Source organism: Heterodontus francisci, chromosome 2, assembly GCF_036365525.1.
Source record: "Heterodontus francisci isolate sHetFra1 chromosome 2, sHetFra1.hap1, whole genome shotgun sequence".
Lineage (NCBI taxonomy): Eukaryota > Metazoa > Chordata > Chondrichthyes > Heterodontiformes > Heterodontidae > Heterodontus > Heterodontus francisci.
In genome coordinates this window covers 144,118,443-144,141,902 of record NC_090372.1, presented here as the reverse complement: position 1 = coordinate 144,141,902, position 23,460 = coordinate 144,118,443, and the positions used below count along the sequence as shown (strand labels likewise).

General features: G+C 44.7%; 1 protein-coding gene across 2 annotated transcripts in view; it reads right to left on the bottom strand.

Moving 5' to 3' along the window:
* The window catches only part of egfra (epidermal growth factor receptor a (erythroblastic leukemia viral (v-erb-b) oncogene homolog, avian)), a 382,880-nt gene that overhangs the window by 136,023 nt on the left and 223,397 nt on the right, over nt 1-23,460 (bottom strand). For both annotated transcript variants that reach the window (XM_068011578.1, XM_068011568.1), the window contains exons 3-5: nt 11,252-11,438; nt 8,822-8,950; nt 1,988-2,056 (exon numbers count right to left, since the gene is read on the bottom strand). In XM_068011578.1, coding sequence (XP_067867679.1) covers nt 1,988-2,056; nt 8,822-8,950; nt 11,252-11,438 — 385 coding nt within the window. The remainder of the gene's footprint in view (nt 1-1,987; nt 2,057-8,821; nt 8,951-11,251; nt 11,439-23,460) is intronic.

The window sequence follows — 23,460 nt, the reverse complement described above, 5'->3', positions numbered from 1 at the left end:
ATGTGTCAGTCAAAAGGGCTGCTGAAATCTTTCCAGTTTTGCACAGATGTTTAAGAATATTTAAATTAAATGAATGGTAACATACATATTCTTTGCAGTTCAAAAAATTATGGTTTTAATACATTTTGTCGATAGGTAAACCATGGCAGGAAACAGTTGAAATGTTACACAGAAAGGTAATTTGCTGGAGATAACACTTGCAATGGAATTCAACTGTAGAGGAGGAAGATATGAGGTAACAGAATATTTTTTAGAGTTAGTTTTTATAAATGATAAAATGAGAATGTAGGTGTACCAGGAGTACTGGAACAATTGTTGGGCGAGAGGGAGAGGCAGATTGGGAGGGGAGAGGTGCGGAAAGAAGAGGGAAAGAGCAAGAAACAGGAATGAGAAGTGATGCCAATGGCAAAGATGGGGAATGTGAGAGATAGAAGGTGAAGGATGAACAGAACAGGAGAAAGGTTGGATGGAGAGAACTCTTTCTCAGAGCATATTTTAATGCACTGTGGAGGAGAGGACAGCCCGCAGAGACAATTTCCCTTTCCAGTGGTGTACTGAGCCTTAAATTCAACCAACATCAATGTTCTTTTTTTCTCAGTGGGCAGGAGGAGCAAAGGCTAATATGTTACTCATGGAGGGCAGAAATGCCATAAAGCTGATGAGTGTGAGGCAGGGTGGTTGGGGGTGGGGGGGGGGTGGTGGTGTAGACAGGTGGTGGTGGGCTGGACAAAGCCAATGGGCCGAATAACTGAAGACATTTTTTGTGATTTAAGGAATACAGAAACCTTCAAGCTTACTATGAGCAAGGTACCACATAAAAAGCTGGTTAACAAAATTGAGGCTCATGGAATAGGAGGGTCAGTGTCCAACTGGATAAAACATTGGCTTAAGGACAGAAAACGGGTGAGTCATAGTAAATGGTTGTTTTTCAGTCTGGAGGACGATAGACTGTGGTGTTCCCCAAGGGTCAGTGCTGGGACAGTTGCATTTTTGCTATCAATAATTGTCTTGGATCTTGGAATACAGAGTAGAATCTCAAAATTTGCCGATAACACCAAACTTGGAGGTGTGGCAGTGAGGATGATATGTATCGCCTGCAATAGGTTCGCAGAATGGGCAGAGAGTTGGCCGATAGAATTTAATACTGAAAAGTGTGAGGTGATGCATTTTGGCAGAGGGAATAGGGAAAGACAACATAGACTTAATGGCACAATTCAAAAGACTGTGCAGGAACTGAGGGTGCATATGCATTGATCTTTGAAGGTGACAGGACATATTGAAAGAATGGTTATTAATGCATATGGGATCTTGGGCTTCATAAATAGAGCATTCAGTACAAAAGCAGGGAAGTTATGCTGTACCTTTATAAAGCTCTGGTTAGGCCCCAACTGTGTCTAGTTCTGGTCACCACACTTCAGGAAGGATGTCAGGATCTTCGAGAGGGTGCAGAGGAGATTTACCAGAATGATTCCAGGGATGGAGAATTCTGGTTACAAGGTTAGGTTGGAAAAGCTAGGGTTGTTCTCCTTGGAACAAAGGAGATTGAGGGGCGATTTAATAGTAATGTACAAGATTATGACAGGCTTAGATAAGTTAGACAAGAAAAACTGTTCCCATTAACTAATGGTACAAGGACCACGGGACACAGATTGAAGGTTTTGGGCAAGAGATGCAGAGGAAATATGAGGAGGAGTATTTTTACGCAGCGAGTGGTAATAACCTGGAACTCGCTGCCCACAAGGATGGTGGAAGCAGAGGCAATCAATGACTTCAAAAGGAAATTGGATGGCCACTTGAAAGAAATAGACTTCGAGGATCGAGCAGGGGAGTGGGACTGACTGAATAGCTCCATGGAGGGCTGGCATGGACCTGATGGGCTGAATGCCTCCTTCTGTGCTGTAAATGACTCTATGACAACTTGAATGGTCTGATTTTTAAACATGAAATTGCACCTCTTCATTTTAGCAGCTGAAAAGTTAGCACTTACATTTCTGACAGTTCTTTAAACCTGGGCCCCAACACGCTTCACTTTGACACTCTGTGTGACATTTTGAGCCTATAAACCAAAAAGAAGATAATGGGACTTAAGTACAAAAGAAAATTAGTCCAAAGAATCTATGATAAAGGAATCAGTTATAAAAAAGGTGATTAAAATATTCTTCCAAAATGTTGAAACGAAGTATATTTATCATAATTGAAGATGAAGGAAAAACAGTAGATTGAATTATTTTCTGGATGTATTCAGAAGGAAAGAAAACAACACATTCAACCTCCTAAAAAATCTGATCTTCAAGGATTGTTTCCCTCTGAATTTGTGTTAAAACTACTGTGAAATCATTGCAAGTAAAAACAAATTTGGCCTTTCTATATGAGTATAAATTACATAGTAACAAATGGCAGGGTAGCAAAATGATACAGTGAATTTTAACATCTACTGTCCTGCAGGAATAAGATGCGAGCAATTTGCAGCTCCCAGTTTCACAAATGACATGTGACTGATCCCAATGCTGAGTGGGAACCAAACACCGAGGGCTGAACTTTGCTGCTAGCGTGCTTATCCCAACGTCAGGATGAATTCCGGTTCAGGAACCCGGAAGAGCGAGTGGTAGGACACCGGTCGTGATCTTCCCACTGAAGCTACCTCCAGCAGTCCCGTCCAGTTAGGGACAGTGGCCAGGTTTCAGCTTTGGTAGGTTTATGTAGTTGGCTGTCGTCCACTTTTGCAGTGTGGCCGATCCTGGCCATCAGCCTGAATGGCAGCTGTGCCACATGGAGGCGCCTTCAGTGGGAGGAAGCAGCTCATTGAAGCAGGCCATGTATTAGCAGAAACATCAGAGACATGAAATGGCCGCAGGGACATGCCTGCTGCTTAGGGACAGTTCCCCTTTGTAAATTACCGTTCACAAATAAATTTCAACCCTCAACTGAGTCGCATCTCAGACCTCCTGCTGTAAAGCTGATTCTGATCCATTTTTGGGCTCTTGGCATGGTGGGGGGCCCTTGCTTCCCAGGGAAAATCTCTTGCGACCTGGAAAATTGCAAATAAGTGGCTCCTTACCACCCTTAATTGGTTTACTGCCATCGAATCTGCTTGTCCACCTCTGGGTAAAGTGCACAGATGCAGGAACACATCGGGGAACTAACATGATGTGCAATTTTCCAAATGTCCCTGTGCACCCACCGTCAAAGCTATCTCTGTGGGCCTGGGAAAATTCCAACCCTAATCACTCTGGCGAAGGACTGAAGAAGAAAACCATCTAAATTCACAGGTATATGCACCTCCTTATGATCAATTTGAGTGGGATTACTAAAATCCTGTGAACAGGTCCCGAGTTCAACCTAGCAACTGTATGATACTGAATGATTGTTTCATCACCACTGTCAACGCCCTATAAATTTTTGTACTCGCTTCCATGATATGTATTATCGAGCCACATAGATTTCAAAATCCTTTAGGATGTCAAATGTATTGTTTTCTTTCCTCCTGAATAGGTCTAGAAAATAATTAAATCTACTACTTTTTGCTCATTTTCAATTATTCCACTGCTTGTTTTCATGGCTGTAATTTGCTTCCTAATCACCCTTGTGGATACTGACAAAATGTTTTATTATTCTGCTCAATGGCCTTTCAAATGCATTCTTTGGACCAGTACTTTCTTTAGCCAAGTTCAAGAATTAAGGCATCCGTAAGGGGGAACAGAGGTTGCAGGGGAGGGGGTGGGTTGGGACCGAGGGGCACAGTGGATCCAGCAGATTTGTGGAAAGGCTCCTGATCTAGCAGCCCTTTGCCTGGGTTTAATGGCAGGTTTCCCCAGGCCTGCTAAATCCAGCCATCCTGTGTTAAATTTCAAATGGTGAATACAAACAAGGGACTTAGACTCATCATAATATTTAAAATGCCAACCCATCTCCTGGGAGTGGATTAGTCACCCAACCCTGTTAAAACCAGAAATGGGCAGGTTGGAGTTAGGACTCAGACTGTTAACATTTTAAGCCCCCAACCTAACATAAACCCATCTATTTTTGGGGGTTAAATAAAAACCCCTCCTTTGTCTCTGCCATCAGGCTCTCCCTCCTCGGTACTTCCATTTCAAAACCTTCCTCTCACCCTTCAAAAGCTTCCTATGGACTCTACTCCTTGGATATGCTTTCACCCTTTCCTAACTACTGTCAGCCGTGGCTCAGTTGGTAGCACTCTCACCTCTGAGTCAGAACATAACAACATAAAATCCTCAGAAATAGGAACAGGAATAGGCCATTTGGCCCCTCGAGATTCCTCTGCCATTCAATAATATCATGGCTGATCTGATCAACTCCACTTTCCTGCCCATCCCTCAATAGCCCTCGACTCCCCTATATGTTAAAAATCTGTCTTACTCAGCCTTGAATATATTCAGTGACCCAGCCTCCACTGCTCTCTGGGGAGAAGAATTTCAAAGATTCATAACTCTTAGAGTTGAAATTCCTCATCTCCATCTTAAATGGGAAACCCCTTATTTAGAAACTGTACCCCCTAGTTCTAGATTCCTCCACAAAGGGAAACATCCTCTCAGCATTTACTCTGTCAAGCCCCCTCAGAATCTTGTATGTTTCAATATGATCACCTTTCATTCTTCTAAACTCCAATGAGTATAGGCCCAACCTGCTCAACCTTTCCTCATGAAATAAACCCCTCATCCTAGGAATCAGCCAAGTGAACCTTCTCCAAACTGCCTTCAATGCAATTATGTCCTTCCTTAAGTAAAGAGACTAAAACTGTACACAGTACTCTAGGTGTGGTCCCATTAACACCCTGCACAGTTCTAGCAAGACTTCTCTACTTTTATACTCGATTCCCCTTGCAATAAAGGCCAACATTTCATTTGTCTTCCTAATTATTGCTGTACCTAACTTTTTGTGTTTTATGAATTTAGGACACGCTGATCTCTCTGTACTACAGCAATGTGCAGTCTCTCTCCATTTAAATAAGTTTTTCGTTTTTCTATTCTTCCTACCAAAGAGGATAACCTCACATTTTCCCACATTATACTCCATCTGCCAAATTTTTGCTCACTCACTTAACCTACCTATATCCCTTTGCAAACTCTTTGTATGCTCCTCACAACTTGCTTTCTCACCTATCTTTGCATCGTTAGCAAGCATGGCAAGTCGGTCCCTTCATCCAAGTTATCAATATAGATTGTAAATATTTGAGGCCTCAGCACTGATCCCTGTGGCACCCCACTCGTTACAATTTGCCAACCTGAAAATGACCTATTTATCCCGACTGTTTTCTGTCAGTTAGCCAATTCTCTATCTATGCTAATATATTACCCCCAACACCATAAGCTTTTATCTTGTGCACAAACCTGCTATGTGGCATCTTAACGAATGCCTTTTGGAAATCCAAATACACTACACCGATTGGTTCCTCTTTATATACATACTTAAAGAACTCTAATAAATTTGTCAAAAATGATTTCCCTTTCATAAAACCATGTTAATTCTGCCTGATTGTATTACGATTTTCTAAATAGCCTGCTACTACTTCCTCAATAATGGATTCCAGCATTTTCCCAATAACAGACGTTAGGCGAAATAGCCTATACTTTCTCTCTCCTTTCTTGAATAGAGGCATTACATTTGTGGTTTCCAATCTACTGGAACCTTTCCAGAATCTAGGGAATTTTGGAAGATTACAACCAATGCATCCATTATCTCTGCAGCCACCTCCTTTAAGACCATCGGATGCTGGCCATCAGGTCCAGGGGACTTGTTAGCATTTAGTCCCATTCGTTTGCCTAGTACTTTTCGCTGGAATTAATGATTGTTTTAAGCTCCTCCCTCCCTTTTGCCCCATAATTTTATACTATCAGCATGCTTTTAGTGTTTTTTACCATGAAGACAGATATAAAATATTTTTTCAAAGTCTCTGCATTGCCTTGTTTCTCATTATTAATTTTCCAGTCTCATCCTCGAAGGGACCAATGCTTACTTTAGCTACTCTCTTCCTTTTTACATACTTGTAGAAGCTCTCACTGTCTGTTTTTATATTTCTTGCTAGTTTACTCTCGTACTTTATTTTCTCCGTTCTTTTTGTCATCCTTTCTTTCTAAAACTTTCCAATCTTCTAGCCTACCACTAATCTTTGCAACAGTGTATGCCTTTTCTCTCAATTTGATACCATCTTTAGCTTCCTTAGGTAACCGTAGATGGTTCCTCTTTCTTGTAGAGTCTGTCTTTCTCACTGGAATATATCTTTATTTATTGATTTATTTATTTTATTTTTTATTTTATTTTATTTAGAGATACAGCACTGAAACAGGCCCTTCGGCCCACCGAGTCTGTGCCGACCAACAGCCACCCATTTATACTAATCCTACATTAACCCCATATTCTCTACTGCATCCCCACCATTCTCCTACCACCTACCTACACTAGGGGCAATTTACAATGGCCAATTTACCTATCAACCTGCAAGTCTTTGGAGGTGGGAGGAAACCGGAGCACCCGGCAAAAACCTACGCAGACACAGGGAGAACTTGCAAACTCCGCACAGGCAGTACCCAGAACTGAACCTGGGTCGCTGGAGCTGTGAGGCTGCAGTGCTAACCACTGCATTAAGCATTATGAAATATCTCCTTAAATGTCTGTCATTGCTTATCTACTGTCTTACATTTTAATCTATTTCCCATTCCACTTGAGCCAACTCTGTCTTCATACCTCTGTAATTGCCTTTATTTAAGTTTAAGACACAAGCTTCAGACCCATGTTTCTCACCCTGAAACTGAATGTGAAATTTGATCATGTTATGATCACTTCTCCCTTGACAATCCTTTACTATGCGATCATTTATTAATTCTGTCTCATTACACATTACCAGATCTAAAATAACCTATTGTTCTAAGAAACTGTCCCAAATACACTCCCTGAACTCGTCCTCAAGACTTCCCCTGTCAATTTGATTTGTCCAAACTATAAGAAGATTAAAATTGCTCACAATTATTACAATACCTTTCTTACAGGCCCCATTATTTCTTGATATATACTCTGTCCTAAGTGTAGCTACTGTGAGGGAGCCTATAGTCTACTCCCACAAATTCTTTCCTTTGCTATTTCTTATCTCCACCCAAACCGATTCCACATCTTGATCTTCTGAGCCAAGATCATTCCTCGCCACTGTACTGGTTTCATCCTTTATTAACAGAGCTACCCCACCACGTTCTTCTTTCTGCCCATTCTTCCAAAATGTTAAGTACCCCTGAACATTCAATTTCATGCCTTGGTCACCTTGCAACCATGGCCGGGATGTAATACAGTGGAAGCGGCCCCGCACAACAGCTGGAAAGTTGGGGACGAGCCCACCTACACTGATCCTGGAAGCCACAACCGCATTTTTCAGTCCTCAAGAAATTAACTGCCTACAGCCATGGTTTCTGCCCCTGTAAGGAAGGGTGTCCCATCTCCATGAGCTGCCGGCCAATCAGAGGGCCGGCAGCTCTTTAGTCCCAGCAGCACCATCGGGACTGGTGGCCACTGCTGAGACTGTAGCAGTCCCTGGAACAGCAGCCATTGAGGAGGCCTGGAGAGCAGGTAAGTGGGTTCAGGGATCACCAGGGCCAATCAGGCAGGCCCCAGCGAGGGCAGCAGGTCTTCCAGCAGAGGCTGCACTTGCGGCTGGCAGGGGTGGGTGGGGGGCAAGGGGCCCTCCGTGGGGCACAGGGTGCCCTATCAGAAGAGATCACCCCACACCGAGCCTGCACGGAGGTTGCCAGGATTTACTGGGAGCCACTCCAGGTGGTGAAGTGCCCATCTGCTGCTGGCAAAATACCAGTGGCAGATAGAAGAGGTCCTTAAGTGGCCATTAATTAGCCATTTAAGGGCCTCAAGACCTAAGGACAGATGGAGTGCCCACCATCTCCCCATCCGCTGGTAAAATATCAGCAGAGATGGGTAGGTGGTGCGCACAACACCCCCTGCCATCCCACCCAATTTTATGCCCCCCCACCTCCCAGCCCACTCCTGGGGGGTGAGATATATAATTCTGGTCCATATCTCTATAATGGCTACAAGGTTCAAGGCTCACTCCAGGATTTCAGCACAAAAATCAAATCTGACATTCCAGTGCGGTACTGAGGAATGCTGCTGCACTGTTGATGGTTCCGTCTTTTGAATGAGACGTTAAACTCTGCCCTCTCAGGTGGACGTAAAAGATTCCATGACACTATTTTGTAGAACAGCAGGGGAGTTATTCCTAATGTCCTGGCCAATATTTATCCCTCAATCAACATCACAAAAGCAGATGACCTAGTCATTATCTGTTTGTGGGAGTGTGCTGTGTGCATACTGGCTGCCACGCTTCCTACATTACAATAGTGACTACACTTCAAAAGTACTTCATTGGCTATAAATCGCTGTGAACAATTCAGTGATCTTTCTTTTTTAAAACTCTCCCTCCTGCTCAATATCCACAAGCCTCGCAAAGCACTGAACATAAGGATTGCCATAGAAATGTAACTAGCTGCTCTATGTAGTTCTATAATATTCTACGAAGAGGAAAAGCTAGCAAACAGAACTTTGACTAGTCACAAAAAATTACAAATAGTTGGACAAATATAATTATTTTCTGTACAAAAGACAAAATTCTAAACCTTTTTCTGTTTACACAAGTAAAATGTATATTTAGTTTAGTCACTATTGCTCCTTATTGTATGTAACATGTATACATCAATAAATTACAGAATGAGAAAGATCACCAAAATAATGAACGTTCTGTTTGTTTTTCTATTTTAATCTGATTCTCAGTTGCAGTAGAGTAGGTATGAATGAACTGTTTGCTTACAATTCTTTGCAGTGAAGTTTATTGTCATATTAGACACCTTGCTTGTTTCCAAAATGTCATCCCATTGAATGGATTGCATGTAACAAAGCTGTGGGTTAGAATTGATTTTCACACTGCCGGATAAAATTTCTGAAAGATACAAAATAAACAAGTCATCCAAAACATGGACACAAAAGGACCTGAAATCGCACAATTTTTAATCCTCTTGCATCCCTCTTATTTGGCCATTTTCAGCCGGCCCTCCTTCTACTTTAGTTTAACGATAAATTCATTCATAGGTTGCAGGCATTCCTGGCAAAGTCGCATTTATTGCCCACCCCTGATTGCCCTGAGGTGTTGGTTACCGGCACTTTACTTGAGCTTCAGCAAAGCAGTTTGAAAGAAAAACTGAGTAGCTTGCTGGCCAATTCAGAGGGCAGGTAATAGCCAACCACGTTGGTGCGGGGGTGTGTGACAGGAGTCACATATAGGCCAGACTGGGTAAGGACAACACGTTTCCTTCCCTAAAAGACATTAGTGAACCTGTTGGATTTTTACAACTGCCAAATAGCTTCACGGTCACTTTCATTGGTACCAGCTTTTTATTTCCATATTTCTAAAAACTAAATTCAACTTCTCAAATTGCCATGGTGGGATTGGAACTCATTCTCCGGATTAGTTTTAGTCCCGGTCTCTACATTAGCAGCATTAACCACTACACTACCACACTCTTAAAATGAGGTATAGCAACAGCATTCCTCTGCTATCTCTGCCAATGATTACCCTTCACGTGCATATTTTCCTTCCAAGTCAATGTCTGCCCAGAAGGGCATTATCAGCAGTGAAAGATTTATGTATGCATGTATAGAAGGTAAAAATGGTATGGGGAACAGCTGGAGCTAAACATTACCTGGCAGAACAATAGGTACAGCTGAATATTTTAGATAAACTGATGATTCAGGTTTCTTTTAAAGACAGCATGCCAGCTGTCTATAAAAAGTTTCTATTTCAGGAAACATGGGCTATAGCTCCTTTTTGACCGGCTGGTTGGCTGGCATTCTGTCCTGAAGTGATGCCACACAAAGGGGAGGTAGTTTCTTGAATTTGGCAGCAAAGTACCTTTGAGCCACTGTTTTCACTTCAGCTGATTAAGAGGGACACTGACGAATGCCAGTGAACAGGTTGCCTGTCGGTAATCTTGGCTGAGCTAAACTCGTGGGGCAAGCTACACGCATGGGGAAATTTGTAAGATGAAACTTATTTATAGATTGGCAACTATAAGACTCTTGGGAATTATTTATGGCATATCTTTACTAATTATCCAAAGTTACTTCCAAGATACCATCTCAGAAATAAAACAACTTAAACATCGATATTGACAGGTGAGTTCCTGGTAATGTTGCAAACATGACTATAAATGTAGCAGACTACAGAGGTTGTAGTAATTCTCTAAGAAAAAGCTTGTTGATTTTATATCTCCACCATATAAAAGGTCACTACAATATTTATTTGTTTTTTTTACTTGGATGCGTATATCTTCCCATCACCTGTTTCATTTTGAGGCATGCCAATGTCAGAATTTCATTACAGACTAGCTTTGTGCTCCACAACCTTTTAGACAACATTATTTTGCAGTGATGGTTTATAATGCTCCAGTATTAGTTAAAATCCACTTAAACGTTTCTGGACTATCCTCTGAAACCACTAAATGTACATTTTATGGCTAATAAGCTACTGTAGAATGTTATAATTGAACAATTATTAAATAAAAACATCACAAGATTTAAATAATGTATTATCACGATGGATATGTAACAAAAGAGATAACCTAGAGCTTACTTTATTTTTTCTTCTCTCACTGGAGTCTCTGCTTGTCAAACATCATTGGTTGACAGTGTGATGAAGACCTGTTCCCAGGTTTCTTCCATTGCAACACAGTAGCCAGCTGCTTAGGTGACTGAGTCTCCAATTTTCCTTCCCCTTTTGTCCTCTAATCAATGCTTCCCCTGAATCACGGTTGAGATTAGGAATTCACTGTTAGGAGAACTGTAGGTGCAAACTCATGTTCTCCCATGTGATAGTAAAAAGCCACGAACTCTATCACCTATAACAAGGGCAACAGACGCACGGGAACACCACCGCCTGCAAGTGCTTCTCCAAGCCACACACCATACTGACTTGGAAATTTATGGCCATTCCTTCACTGTCCCTGGATCAAAATCCTGGAACTCCCCCTCTAACAGCACTGTGGGTGTACCTACACCACATGCACTGCAGTGGTTCAAGAAGGCTGCTCATCACCACCTTCTCAAGGGCAGTTAGGGATGGGCAATAAATGCTGGCTTTGCCAGTGAAACTCACATCTCATGAACAAATAAAAAAAATCTAAACCATTCTGCTTGATTATAAACACATGCTTAGCATTTTGCATTGATAAAAACATCAACAAACCTGTAAGATTTCTTAAAGCCAGTTCATTAAGTCCAATTCTTTTTTCCTGATCATAGTTTGACAAAACAACAAGGGCAAATTCTCCATCATAAAGCTGGTGACCTCGGATGATCCTAAGATTCTCCAGCGGGATCCTTGAAATTTTGTTGAGGGCTATGAGAACATAACCTGAAACTTCCTGAATGCTCTGTAAATCAAAAGAACACCCATTATGTATAATATGCATTAAAATCATTTATCGGAAGGATTGTGTTGATATTAAAGTACTTCTGGCAATACATACTCCACAAAAAGGTATACAGATATACAAATTATAAACATGAATATTCATGCGTGCTTACAGCGGTCAACTTCTCTTTTCTAATTTTTCTCCTCTGTTCTGCTGCAGACAAAGATTCCTTGTTTCGGTATTGTACAGTGGGCATCAATCACCTTTCAGTACCTCACCCAAGTTCCCATTATTTGCATGTTAACTGTAATGCTACTCAACTGTTGAGTCATCACAGCAAAGCGTCATATTGTTCTCATCTGATATCCACACACATGCACTTTCAACATGAATCACTGTATTCAGATCAGGAACGGGAACAGGAATTCTGCTGCCAATTTTACATTTCCTAGACCCGGAACATTTAAGGTCCAATGTAGCATTTGCTAACCTAGCACCAGCTGAAAAACAACTGACTCAGCACAGACAAGACATCAAACCTGGGCCCTATCTGGTCTCTACAGATCAGTTATTGGTCATATTAATTGATAGAGAAATCAAGGAGTTATAAATAGTGCATAATAATGAAATTAACTCTTGGGCCAACCATCAAGAAGATCGCCCCCCTCAAATCTAAATCGGGGGACATAATCACTGACCAACGCAAACAGATGGACCGCTGGGTTGAGCACTACCTAGAACTGTACTCCAGGGAGAATGCTGTCACTGAGACTGCCCTCAATGCAGCCCAGCCTCTACCAGTCATGGATGAGCTGGACATACAGCCAACCAAATCGGAACTCAGTGATGCCATTGATTCTCTAGCCAGCGGAAAAGCCCCTGGGAAGGACAGCATTACCCCTGAAATAATCACGAGTGCCAAGCCTGCTATACTCTCAGCACTACATGAACTGCTATGCCTGTGCTGGGACGAGGGAGCAGTACCCCAGGACATGCGCGATGCCAACATCATCACCCTCTATAAAAACAAAGGTGACCGCGGTGACTGCAACAACTACCGTGGAATCTCCCTGCTCAGCATAGTGGGGAAAGTCTTTGCTCGAGTCGCTCTGAACAGGCTCCAGAAGCTGGCCGAGCGCGTCTACCCTGAGGCACAGTGTGGCTTTCGTGCAGAGAGATCGACCATTGACATGCTGTTCTCCCTTCGTCAGATACAGGAGAAATGCCGTGAACAACAGATGCCCCTCTACATTGCTTTCATTGATCTCACCAAAACCTTTGACCTCATCAGCAGACGTGGTCTCTTCAGACTACTAGAAAAGATCGGATGTCCACCAAAGCTACTAAGTATCATCACCTCATTCCATGACAATATGAAAGGCACAATTCAACATGGTGGCTCCTCATCAGAGCCCTTTCCTATCCTGAGTGGCGTGAAACAGGGCTGTGTTCTCACACCCACACTGTTTGGGATTTTCTTCTCCCTGCTGCTTTCACATGCGTTCAAATCCTCTGAAGAAGGAATTTTCCTCCACACAAGATCAGGGGGCAGGTTGTTCAACCTTGCCCATCTAAGAGCGAAGTCCAAAGTACGGAAAGTCCTCATCAGAGAACTCCTCTTTGCTGACGATGCTGCTTTAACATCTCACACTGAAGAGTGCCTGCAGAGTCTCATCGACAGGTTTGCGTCTGCCTGCAATGAATTTGGCCTAACCATCAGCCTCAAGAAAACGAACATCATGGGGCAGGACGTCAGAAATGCTCCATCCATCAATATTGGCGACCACGCTCTGGAAGTGGTTCAAGAGTTCACCTACCTAGGCTCAACTATCACCAGTAACCTGTCTCTAGATGCAGAAATCAACAAGCGCATGGGTAAGGCTTCCACTGCTATGTCCAGACTGGCCAAGAGAGTGTGGGAAAATGGCGCACTGACACGGAACACAAAAGTCCGAGTGTATCAGGCCTGTGTCCTCAGTACCTTGCTCTATGGCAGCGAGGCCTGGACAACGTATGCCAGCCAAGAGCGACGTCTCAATTCATTCCATCTTCGCTGCCTTCGGAGAATACTTGGCATCAGGTGGCAGGACTATATCTCCAACACAGAAGTCCTTGAAGCGGCCAACACCCCCAGCTTATACACACTACTGAGTCAGCGGCGCTTGAGATGGCTTGGCCATGTGAGCCGCATGGAAGATGGCAGGATCCCCAAAGACACATTGTACAGCGAGCTCGCCACTGGTATCAGACCCACCGGCCGTCCATGTCTCCGCTATAAAGACGTCTGCAAACGCGACATGAAATCGTGTGACATTGATCACAAGTCGTGGGAGTCAGTTGCCAGCATTCGCCAGAGCTGGCGGGCAGCCATAAAGACAGGGCTAAATTGTGGCGAGTTGAAGAGACTTAGTAGTTGGCAGGAAAAAAGACAGAGGCGCAAGGGGAGAGCCAACTGTGCAACAGCCCCGACAAACAAATTTCTCTGCAGCACCTGTGGAAGAGCCTGTCACTCCAGAATTGGCCTTTATAGCCACTCCAGGCACTGCTTCACAAACCACTGACCACCTCCAGGCGCTTACCCATTGTCTCTCGAGATAAGGAGGCCCAAAAGAAAGAAATGAAATTAAGTGGCAAGTATATCGTAAACAAATATGATTTTCCTGATGTTAAAGCCTTGAAAAGTTTTGTTTTAATTAATAAGTATGATAAGGTGCAAGATGCAGTAAACAGCAAAAAAAGAGGGAAATCACTTTTCTGGAACCAGTTTTAGTAGTGGTGGAAAAGCTAGCGCATCGTCCAAAAGGCATGAAGTGGGTAGTTGTTGGTTGCAGAGACATGAAGAACTGTGCCTTTGAAAAATTGAAAGAAACAGGAGTGGGAGGGGCAAGGAATTTTATGCTCTCCCCATGTTGGGTTTGGAGGCAGGGAGAGCATATAATCAGGCGGGATGGTGGCTGGGGAAACCCTGCTACCTTCACGCTTCCATCCAAATTAAGCCTGGGGCGCAGGCTTGTAAACGGCATTCCAGCCCTGCTGCCAATTGAGGCCCTTAAGTAGGCAATTAATGCCCAATTAATGGCCTCATCCTGCCGCTGCTGGAAATAGCCTAGCAGTGGGTGGGCCCGACGCCATATAAGAAGCACGCCAAGCAAACCTGTGCGGGTTGCTTGCCGGCTCCGGGAGAGGGGGCAGTTCCTCGTTAAAAGGCACTTCGTGCCTGAATGAGGGACCCGGCATCAAGAAAGGGAGTGGGGGCCCGCTGAGAGCACCCCCTGCCCTTTCTTCTGATCCCCTTCTACAAACCCCTTCCCCATCCCACGAAAACCCTCCTGCCCTGACTTAGCTGTGTCCTGGGTCCAACGCCTCTGGTGCGTCCAGTACCAGCAGCAGCCACTGCCTCCATGGTGGAGCTGCTCAGTTAAAGAGCTGTCAGCCTCTGATTGGCCGATAGCTCTCAGCAGGCGGGACTTCTGTTGCTGAGTGTCAAGGTGTCCATGATCCCGGGGAAGGCACACTGCTGTCCAATTAAGTGCCTAATTGACATTTAATTTGGTGGGCCTGGCCCAGAGGAGATGACGCGGGATTCCCGCCAGTGCTTTTTCCAGTGTTCGAGACCCTCGTCACCCAAATAAAATCCCAGCCAAGGTTTTCTTGCTCTTCATTGAAGGTGATGCAAAACATTGTTCATTTATTGCACTACGAGAGTACACACTACATTGTGAAGCTGATAAATGTAGAATAGAATCAACAGCAAAAGGTCGGACAGGGTCAGATGATGAGTGGATGAGGTCATTAATATGGGGAAGAAACACAGAGTGGGAGAGAGGCCGAGCCCCAGGTAACCGATGATTTAATGGAAAATGAGTCAGAAAGTGAGCCATCAACTACAGCACAAATAGAGCGACAGTGTGCTCTTAATTTGAAGTCACTTAATATGAATTATATAATGCTAATTTTTTTGAGCGCCCAATTTCCATTTTTCTGTGTCAGTTATGTGGCCTAACTCGAATTACTACATAATTACATTTTTTTAGTGCAGACTATGAATTATTAGGATGTGACTGAATCTGAGGAAATTAGATAGTGATGAACATAGCATTCAGAGGAGGTTGTATACTGTTAACTTGCTTAGAAGTGCACCATGCCAAATCCAGTCAAAGCTTTGGAGCTGTTTCAGGCAGTAACAGATGACGAAGTGAAAGACAATTTTCAGTCTTATGTATATGCATTAATTTTATACGTGACATACCATAGTGGTGCTACCTATTGAAACACCATACATCGAATTCCAGTAATTTAGCAGTGTTCAAATCTTCATGCATCAAATTCCTTGGCCATTGATGCTCACTCTGATACACATGGCTGGTAAGAGACAGAAAAAGTCTCCTACATGTCATATCCATATATTAAAAAGAAATTATGAATCACACAAACTGTTACAGATGACTTCAACCTAGAAGATAGATTGCGAAATATAATGGATGCAATAGGCTGAAAACGTCTTCCAGGACATGACATTAGATTGCTACATGAAACAACTTGTCAAAGTTTCCACACAAGCTGCAGTACCATTAGATTTGATAATAAGCAGGAACAAGGAGACAGAAGAGCTGATCAGAGTCAGAACGTGATGGAGTTTAAGAGCATTAGTACATTAGAAACATTCAACTTTAGAAAGGTAGAATAAGGGGATGAGGTGTGAGCTCAGGCAACTGAACTGGTTTATACTGTTCAACAGCAAAAGGAAGGAAAAATGGATTTAGAAATAGAACACACCGAATGCACAACAGATCGGAAAGAAGGGTAATAGGTGAAAATATAATTGTGGGCAACAATGGCAGTAAAGCCAGGAATAAGGACAAAAAGATTTTTCTTCAAGTACAAAGTTACAGCAGTAGATTGTTTTTATATTCACTCCAGTCCAACTTGAGGAGGTTAAGAGACTAATGAGGTGAGCTATAATAGGAAACGCAACTGAGACTGCAGGGAATACTAAAAGAAATGTGAAGCATTTCTGTATATTTACATGAAACAACTAAAAAAGGAAAAGGATGCTACTGGATTTTCTATGCGAGAGGAAGGTATTATTAAAAGAGATAGAAATCTTAGATGTGACCATCATTAATAGGTTGGGAAACTCAAAAGAAAGCAAGGCACCAGGCCCACATGGATTTAATACTAGATCATTTAAAGAAGTGACCAGCAAAATCAGTCACATCTTCCACACTATATTTAGGGAATGATTCTAAAGAGAAATACCACCCATGGATTGGAAAACAGCTAGCATTACACCAGTCTATAAAGAGGGGCATTGGAAAACTATCCATCAGTGAGCTCGACATGAGTTATGAGTAAAATGTTAGAAGGTATCCCGAAACAGGGGGATAGTGAAATAAACCTACATGGGTATGGTATGGGATTGCATGGATTTATGGGAGGGAGGTGATGTGGACTGCAAATTGGCCAAATCAGAAAAAAAATCAACAACTGGAATTGCAGCAACATTGACTTGGCCAAGACTCACTAGTGGGGTGCCACAGAGTTTGGTGCCAACACCATTATTATTTACTTATATATAGATCGCTTTGAACTCACCTACCTAAATTTGCAGATCACACAAAAGGGGTTCAAAAATAGAGTTGAGGAAAAAAATTAAAATAGGGCTGGGTGCATCAGGGAGGTAGGCCAATGAGTGGATAAATGCAAAGACAAGCAAAGGAAATAAATAGTGGAAGTATAACCTAAACAGTTCTTGGCTTCAAGATGCAACACTGGAGAGAGATCTGGGGTGTCATGTTTCAGAATTTCTGCCTATTTTCCATGCTTGGATATTGGTGTAAGCTATAGGTTTATATTAAAATATTATATTAAGAGGTTAAATCCATTACACTCAACTACCAGGACATGTGGATTAGAACTAGATGAAAAAGTTGACAAAGTAGTGCTTTCCACATACAACTTCAGTCTGAGACCATGGAAGTTCATTTAGACATTTCACACCTATTAGCCTAGAACTGTCTATTCATTTGAGGACACAGTGGGCAGGACTTTCATTTAAGTTCAGATCTAACCAGTTGCAGTCAATTCTCTCGTCTGAAGATTGCATTTAGCCTGCAAACAGGGACAGTCATTTCCAGCACAGAAAGAGGCCATTCAGCCCTTCGAGTTCATGCCAGTTCTCCGTGGAGCTATCCAGGCTGTCCCAATCTCCCACTCGATCCCTGTAGCCCTGGAAGTTTATTTCCTTCAAGTGGCCACCCAATTTCCTTTTGAAATAATTGATCGTCTCAGCATCCACCACCCTTGTGGGCAGCGAGTCCCAGGTCATTACCACCCGCTGCGTAAAAAAGTTCTTCTTCACATTCCTCCTGCATCTCTTGCCCAAAACCTTCAATCTGTGTCCTCTCGTCCTTGGAGATGGGAACAGACGTGAGGGGCACAAAATTGACAATGGATGGCATCAGGTGACGTGCCTGACGTTATCCTGACCCCCTGACTATTAATGGCCACTTAAGAGTGGCTTCCTACCTCCGCTCCAATTTTACTGAAGTTTGAGGAGCTTGTTGCCGTGTGAAGACATGGCCTCCTAGCGGGCATTGGGGGTGGGAGAAATCCCTCCTTTGGGGGAAATCCATGGCCCCGCAGCAAGACCACCCCTCCCACCCTCACCAACACTGCCTGAATGGCCCCGGTGATCCCAACCCCACTTACCTGCATCATGGGGTCTCTGACATCTTGTCAAGTTCGTGCAATGCTGGCAAGGGCCACTGCTCCCAGTGGTACTGCTGGTACTGCAGAGCTGCCCACCTTTCGATTGGCTCGTAGATCTAGAGGCAGGAGCTCTTGCCTTAAAATGATAGTGTTCCCAATGGCAGGTAGTTAACTGGCTGCCCGCTGTGAAATTCTAACGAGGGTCCAACAGAGGGCCGAGGCAGGGTCTCTATGTGCGTTCTGGCTGGCTGCCATGACAAAGTCCCAGCCAGTGTCTGGAACTGTTAATGAGAGCTGGTAAGAAAGCCAAACTTAAACAGTGAAAAATCTTTCATTTAATTTCAGGTCCAACCAGTTGCAGTCAAGTTTCTAGTCTGAAGACTGCATTTAGCCTGCAAAAAGGGACATTCATAGAGTCATTTACAGCACAGAAGGAGACCATTTAGCCCATCAAGTTCGTGCCGGCTCTCTGTGGACCTATCCAGTCAGTCCCACTCCCCTGCTCGATCCCCGTAGCCCTGCATGTTTAATTCCTTCAAGTGACCATCCAATTTCCTTTTGAAATCATTGATTATCTCCGCTTCCACCACCCTTGTGGATAGCAATTTCCACGTCATTACCACTCGCTGTGTAAAAAAGATTTTCCTCACATTTCCCCTTCATCTCTTGCCCAAAACTTTCAATCTGTGTCCTCTCGTCCTTGTACCATCAATTAATGGGAACAGTTTGCCCTTATCTAATCTTATCTAAGCCTGTCATAATTTTGTGCACCTGTATCAAATTTCCCTTCAATCTCCTTTGCTCCAAGGAGAACAACACTGGCTTTTCCAGTCTAACCTTGTAATTAAAATCCCCCATCCATGAAACCATTCTGGTAAATCTTCTCTGTACCCACTCAAGGACCTGACATCCTTCCTAAGTGTGGTGACCAGAACTAGACACGATACTCCAGTTGGGGCCTAACCAGAGCTTTATAAAGGTCCAGCATAACATCTCTGCTTTTGTATGCAATGCTTCTATCAATGAAGCCCAAGATCCCATATGCTTTGCTAACTACTCCCTCCGTATGCCCTGCCACCTTCAAAGATTGATGCACATGCATCTCCAGATCCCTCTGTTCCTGAACACTCTTTAGAACTGTCTTTATTGACCCTCCTATTCTGTGAGCCTCAGTTTTGTTAACCAGGCTTTTATGTGGTACTTTCTTCAAATCCATACAGGCAACATCCACCACATTCCTTTCATTAACCTTCGTAGTTAGTTCATCAAAAAATTCAATTAAATGATTTAAGCATGATCTGCCTTTTACAAATCCATTTTAGCTATCTTTAATTAACTTAAACCTCTCAAAGTGCCTGTTGATTTTTTCACTGATTATTTTTCCTAAAATCATACCCACTGCTGATGTTAAACTAACTGACCTGTAGTTGCTAGGACTGTCCTTACACCCTTTCTTGAATATAGATAATTGTGGGCCGAACTGTTGTTCAAGATGGCTCCTGGGCTGGAAGCTCCCTAGGAAGCTCCCTTGCTGTTCAACTCTATCCATGGCCATCTGCTCCCATCCCTAACGTTTTCTCCCCCAATCTGCCCTCTTAAACTGTTTAAATTCCCCTGGCTCTTTAAATCTGTTCATTTTAGCCCTATCTAAAAGTTAACAGTTAGTTTAGTGTATGTTACCTGGGCCCACTGCCCTCCCCCAGCCACACCTGCTCTTTGTTTTCTCAATGAAATTGATCCGGATGAAACTGACGAGCACAGCTGCCGATACTTCAATCTCCGATCCTGCTGTCTTCACAGTCCAGAGTGTCTGCAGCCACGGCATGCGGTAAGTCCATTGAGGTGAAGAAGGAGCTGCGGGACCCGAGAGAAGTCCTGTGAAAAGGTGCCCCGAACACCCAAAACATCCACGAACGGCCCCCCCGGCCGCAACTTCAAAGCGCCCGCGGGAGATGGCTCGGAGAGCATCTGCAGTGCACTGTCGGCAATGCTGCATGCCTTTATTTAAACCACTGCAAAAAAAAAAAACCCTTAGCAAATGTAATCACCTCTAAGTCTGCCAAATGATGCTTCACCTCCCGAAGGACGTGGATGAGCTTTCCGGACGTCGATGGTGGGCACTGAGGAAATGGCTTATTACCTGCACCAGATTCCACCCCCCCTCCCCCCCCCCTTTACCCCACTTCCACCCCCCCCCACCCCCGTCCCCTTCCCTGCTCCACCCTCTCAGCTCACCCCCTCACAACCCCGTCCCAGCCCGCCCCCCCCTCGCACCATCTTCACCCCGCACCCCCTTCCCCTGCACCCCCCCCCCCACCCCCTCCCTCTACCCCTCCCCCTTGCATCCCCTCCTCCCACCGGCACCATCCTACACCTGTGTAGGGGCCCCAACAACCCCACTGCCTTGTGGGCGTCTCGGGAGAGACCAAGGCTAAGGGAGTAAACCCTAACAGAAAATCCGGAGCGGAACCCCGTAGGCGGTCATGTGTCACCTTTGGCATGTTTCCGGCAGTTCCTGCAGCCATACTGGTGCCAAACGTCGTGTCCTGCACTCCTTTGGACCCCACCAGAAAGGCCGAGAGGGGGGTTTTGACGACTGGGCAACTCTCAACCTCCATAAATTTGCCCAGGCATGCGCCATGGAGAGGTCACTCCATAGTTGCCTCACAGCGACTGAAACAACACGGAAGGCAGCAGTTACGGGTTATAAGTCCAGATAAATTGGCGTAGAAACTGGGCGCCACGGGTTGCCTTTGTCGGTGGGAGAGGTCATTGCACCTCACTGGACAGCTACCGCCCGCCTCAAACCGGGCAGCCCCCGGTCAATAAGGTTCTGTCCCGCCACAGTCTGCCTGCTTCAATGGGTGCTTGGAGCTCAGGGTCATTGCCCGAAAGGTGGACTGATACACCGCACCAAACAACATGAAAAAAGGAAAGAAGGTACCAGCCCTTTGCTTTGCAAGCTGGAACGTCAGAACTATGTGTCCTGGCCTGTCGGAAGACCTTACACAAATCAACGATTCTCGGAAGACCGCCATCATTAACAACGAGCTCAGTAGACTCAATGTGGACATTGCAGCGCTTCAGGAGACTCGCCTCCCCGCGAGTGGCTCTCTAGCAGAGCAAGACTACACCTTCTTCTGGCAGGGCAGGGATCCTGAAGAACCAAGACAGCATGGAGTGGGCTTCGCCATCAGAAACTCCTTGCTCAGCATGATAGAGCCTCCCTCAAATGGCTCGGAACGCATACTGTCCATCCGACTGCTCACCACCTCTGGTCCAGTACACCTACTCAGCATCTATGCTCCAACACTCTGTTCCGCACCTGAAGCTAAAGACCAGTTCTATGAACAACTCCATAACATCATTAGCAGCATCCCCAACACCGAACACCTATTCCTGCTGGGGGACTTTAATGCCAGGGTTGGGGCCGACCATGACTCATGGCCCTCCTGCCTTGGGCGCTATGGCGTTGGAAGGATGAATGAGAACGGGCAGAGACTGCTTGAGTTGTGTACCTATCATAACCTCTGCATCACCAACTCGTTCTTTCACACTAAACCCTGTCACCAGGTTTCATGGAGGCACCCAAGATCACGTCGTTGGCACCAGCTAGACCTCATTGTCACAAGGCGAGCCGCCTTAAACAGTGTTCAAATCACACGCAGCTTCCACAGTGCGGACTGCGACACCGACCACTCCCTGGTGTGCAGCAAGGTTAGACTCAGACCAAAGAAGTTGCATCATTCCAAGCAGAAGGGCCACCCGCGCATCAACACGAGCAGAATTTCTCACCCACAGCTGTTACAAAAATTTCTAAATTCACTTGTAACAGCCCTTCAAAACACTCCCACAGGGGATGCTGAGACCAAGTGGGCCCACATCAGAGACGCCATCTATGAGTCAGCTTTGACCACCTACGGCAAAAGTGCGAAGAGAAATGCAGACTGGTTTCAATCTCATAATGAAGAGCTGGAACCTGTCATAGCCGCTAAGCGCATTGCACTTTTGAACTACAAGAAAGCCCCCAGCGATTTAACATCCGCAGCACTTAAAGCAGCCAGAAACACTGCACAAAGAACAGCTAGGCGTTGCGCAAACGACTACTGGCAACACCTATGCAGTCATATTCAGCTGGCCTCAGACACCGGAAACATCAGAGGAATGTATGATGGCATGAAGAGAGCTCTTGGGCCAACCATCAAGAAGATCGCCCCCCTCAAATCTAAATCGGGGGACATAATCACTGACCAACGCAAACAGATGGACCGCTGGGTTGAGCACTACCTAGAACTGTACTCCAGGGAGAATGCTGTCACTGAGACTGCCCTCAATGCAGCCCAGCCTCTACCAGTCATGGATGAGCTGGACATACAGCCAACCAAATCGGAACTCAGTGATGCCATTGATTCCCTAGCCAGCGGAAAAGCCCCTGGGAAGGACAGCATTACCCCTGAAATAATCAAGAGTGCCAAGCCTGCTATACTCTCAGCACTACATGAACTGCTATGCCTGTGCTGGGACGAGGGAGCAGTACCCCAGGACATGCGCGATGCCAACATCATCACCCTCTATAAAAACAAAGGTGACCGCGGTGACTGCAACAACTACCGTGGAATCTCCCTGCTCAGCATAGTGGGGAAAGTCTTTGCTCGAGTCGCTCTGAACAGGCTCCAGAAGCTGGCCGAGCGCGTCTACGCTGAGGCACAGTGTGGCTTTTGTGCAGAGAGATCGACTATTGACATGCTGTTCTCCCTTCGTCAGATACAGGAGAAATGCCGTGAACAACAGATGCCCCTCTACATTGCTTTCATTGATCTCACCAAAGCCTTTGACCTCGTCAGCAGACGTGGTCTCTTCAGACTACTAGAAAAGATCGGATGTCCACCAAAGCTACTAAGTATCATCACCTCATTCCATGACAATATGAAAGGCACAATTCAACATGGTGGCTCCTCATCAGAGCCCTTTCCTATCCTGAGTGGTGTGAAACAGGGCTGTGTTCTCGCACCCACACTTTTTGGGATTTTCTTCTCCCTGCTGCTTTCACATGCGTTCAAATCCTCTGAAGAAGGAATTTTCCTCCACACAAGATCAGGGGGCAGGTTGTTCAACCTTGCCCGTCTAAGAGCGAAGTCCAAAGTACGGAAAGTCCTCATCAGAGAACTCCTCTTTGCTGACGATGCTGCTGTAACATCTCACACTGAAGAATGCCTGCAGAGTCTCATCGACAGGTTTGCGTCTGCCTGCAATGAATTTGGCCTAACCATCAGCCTCAAGAAAACGAACATCATGGGGCAGGATGTCAGAAATGCTCCATCCATCAATA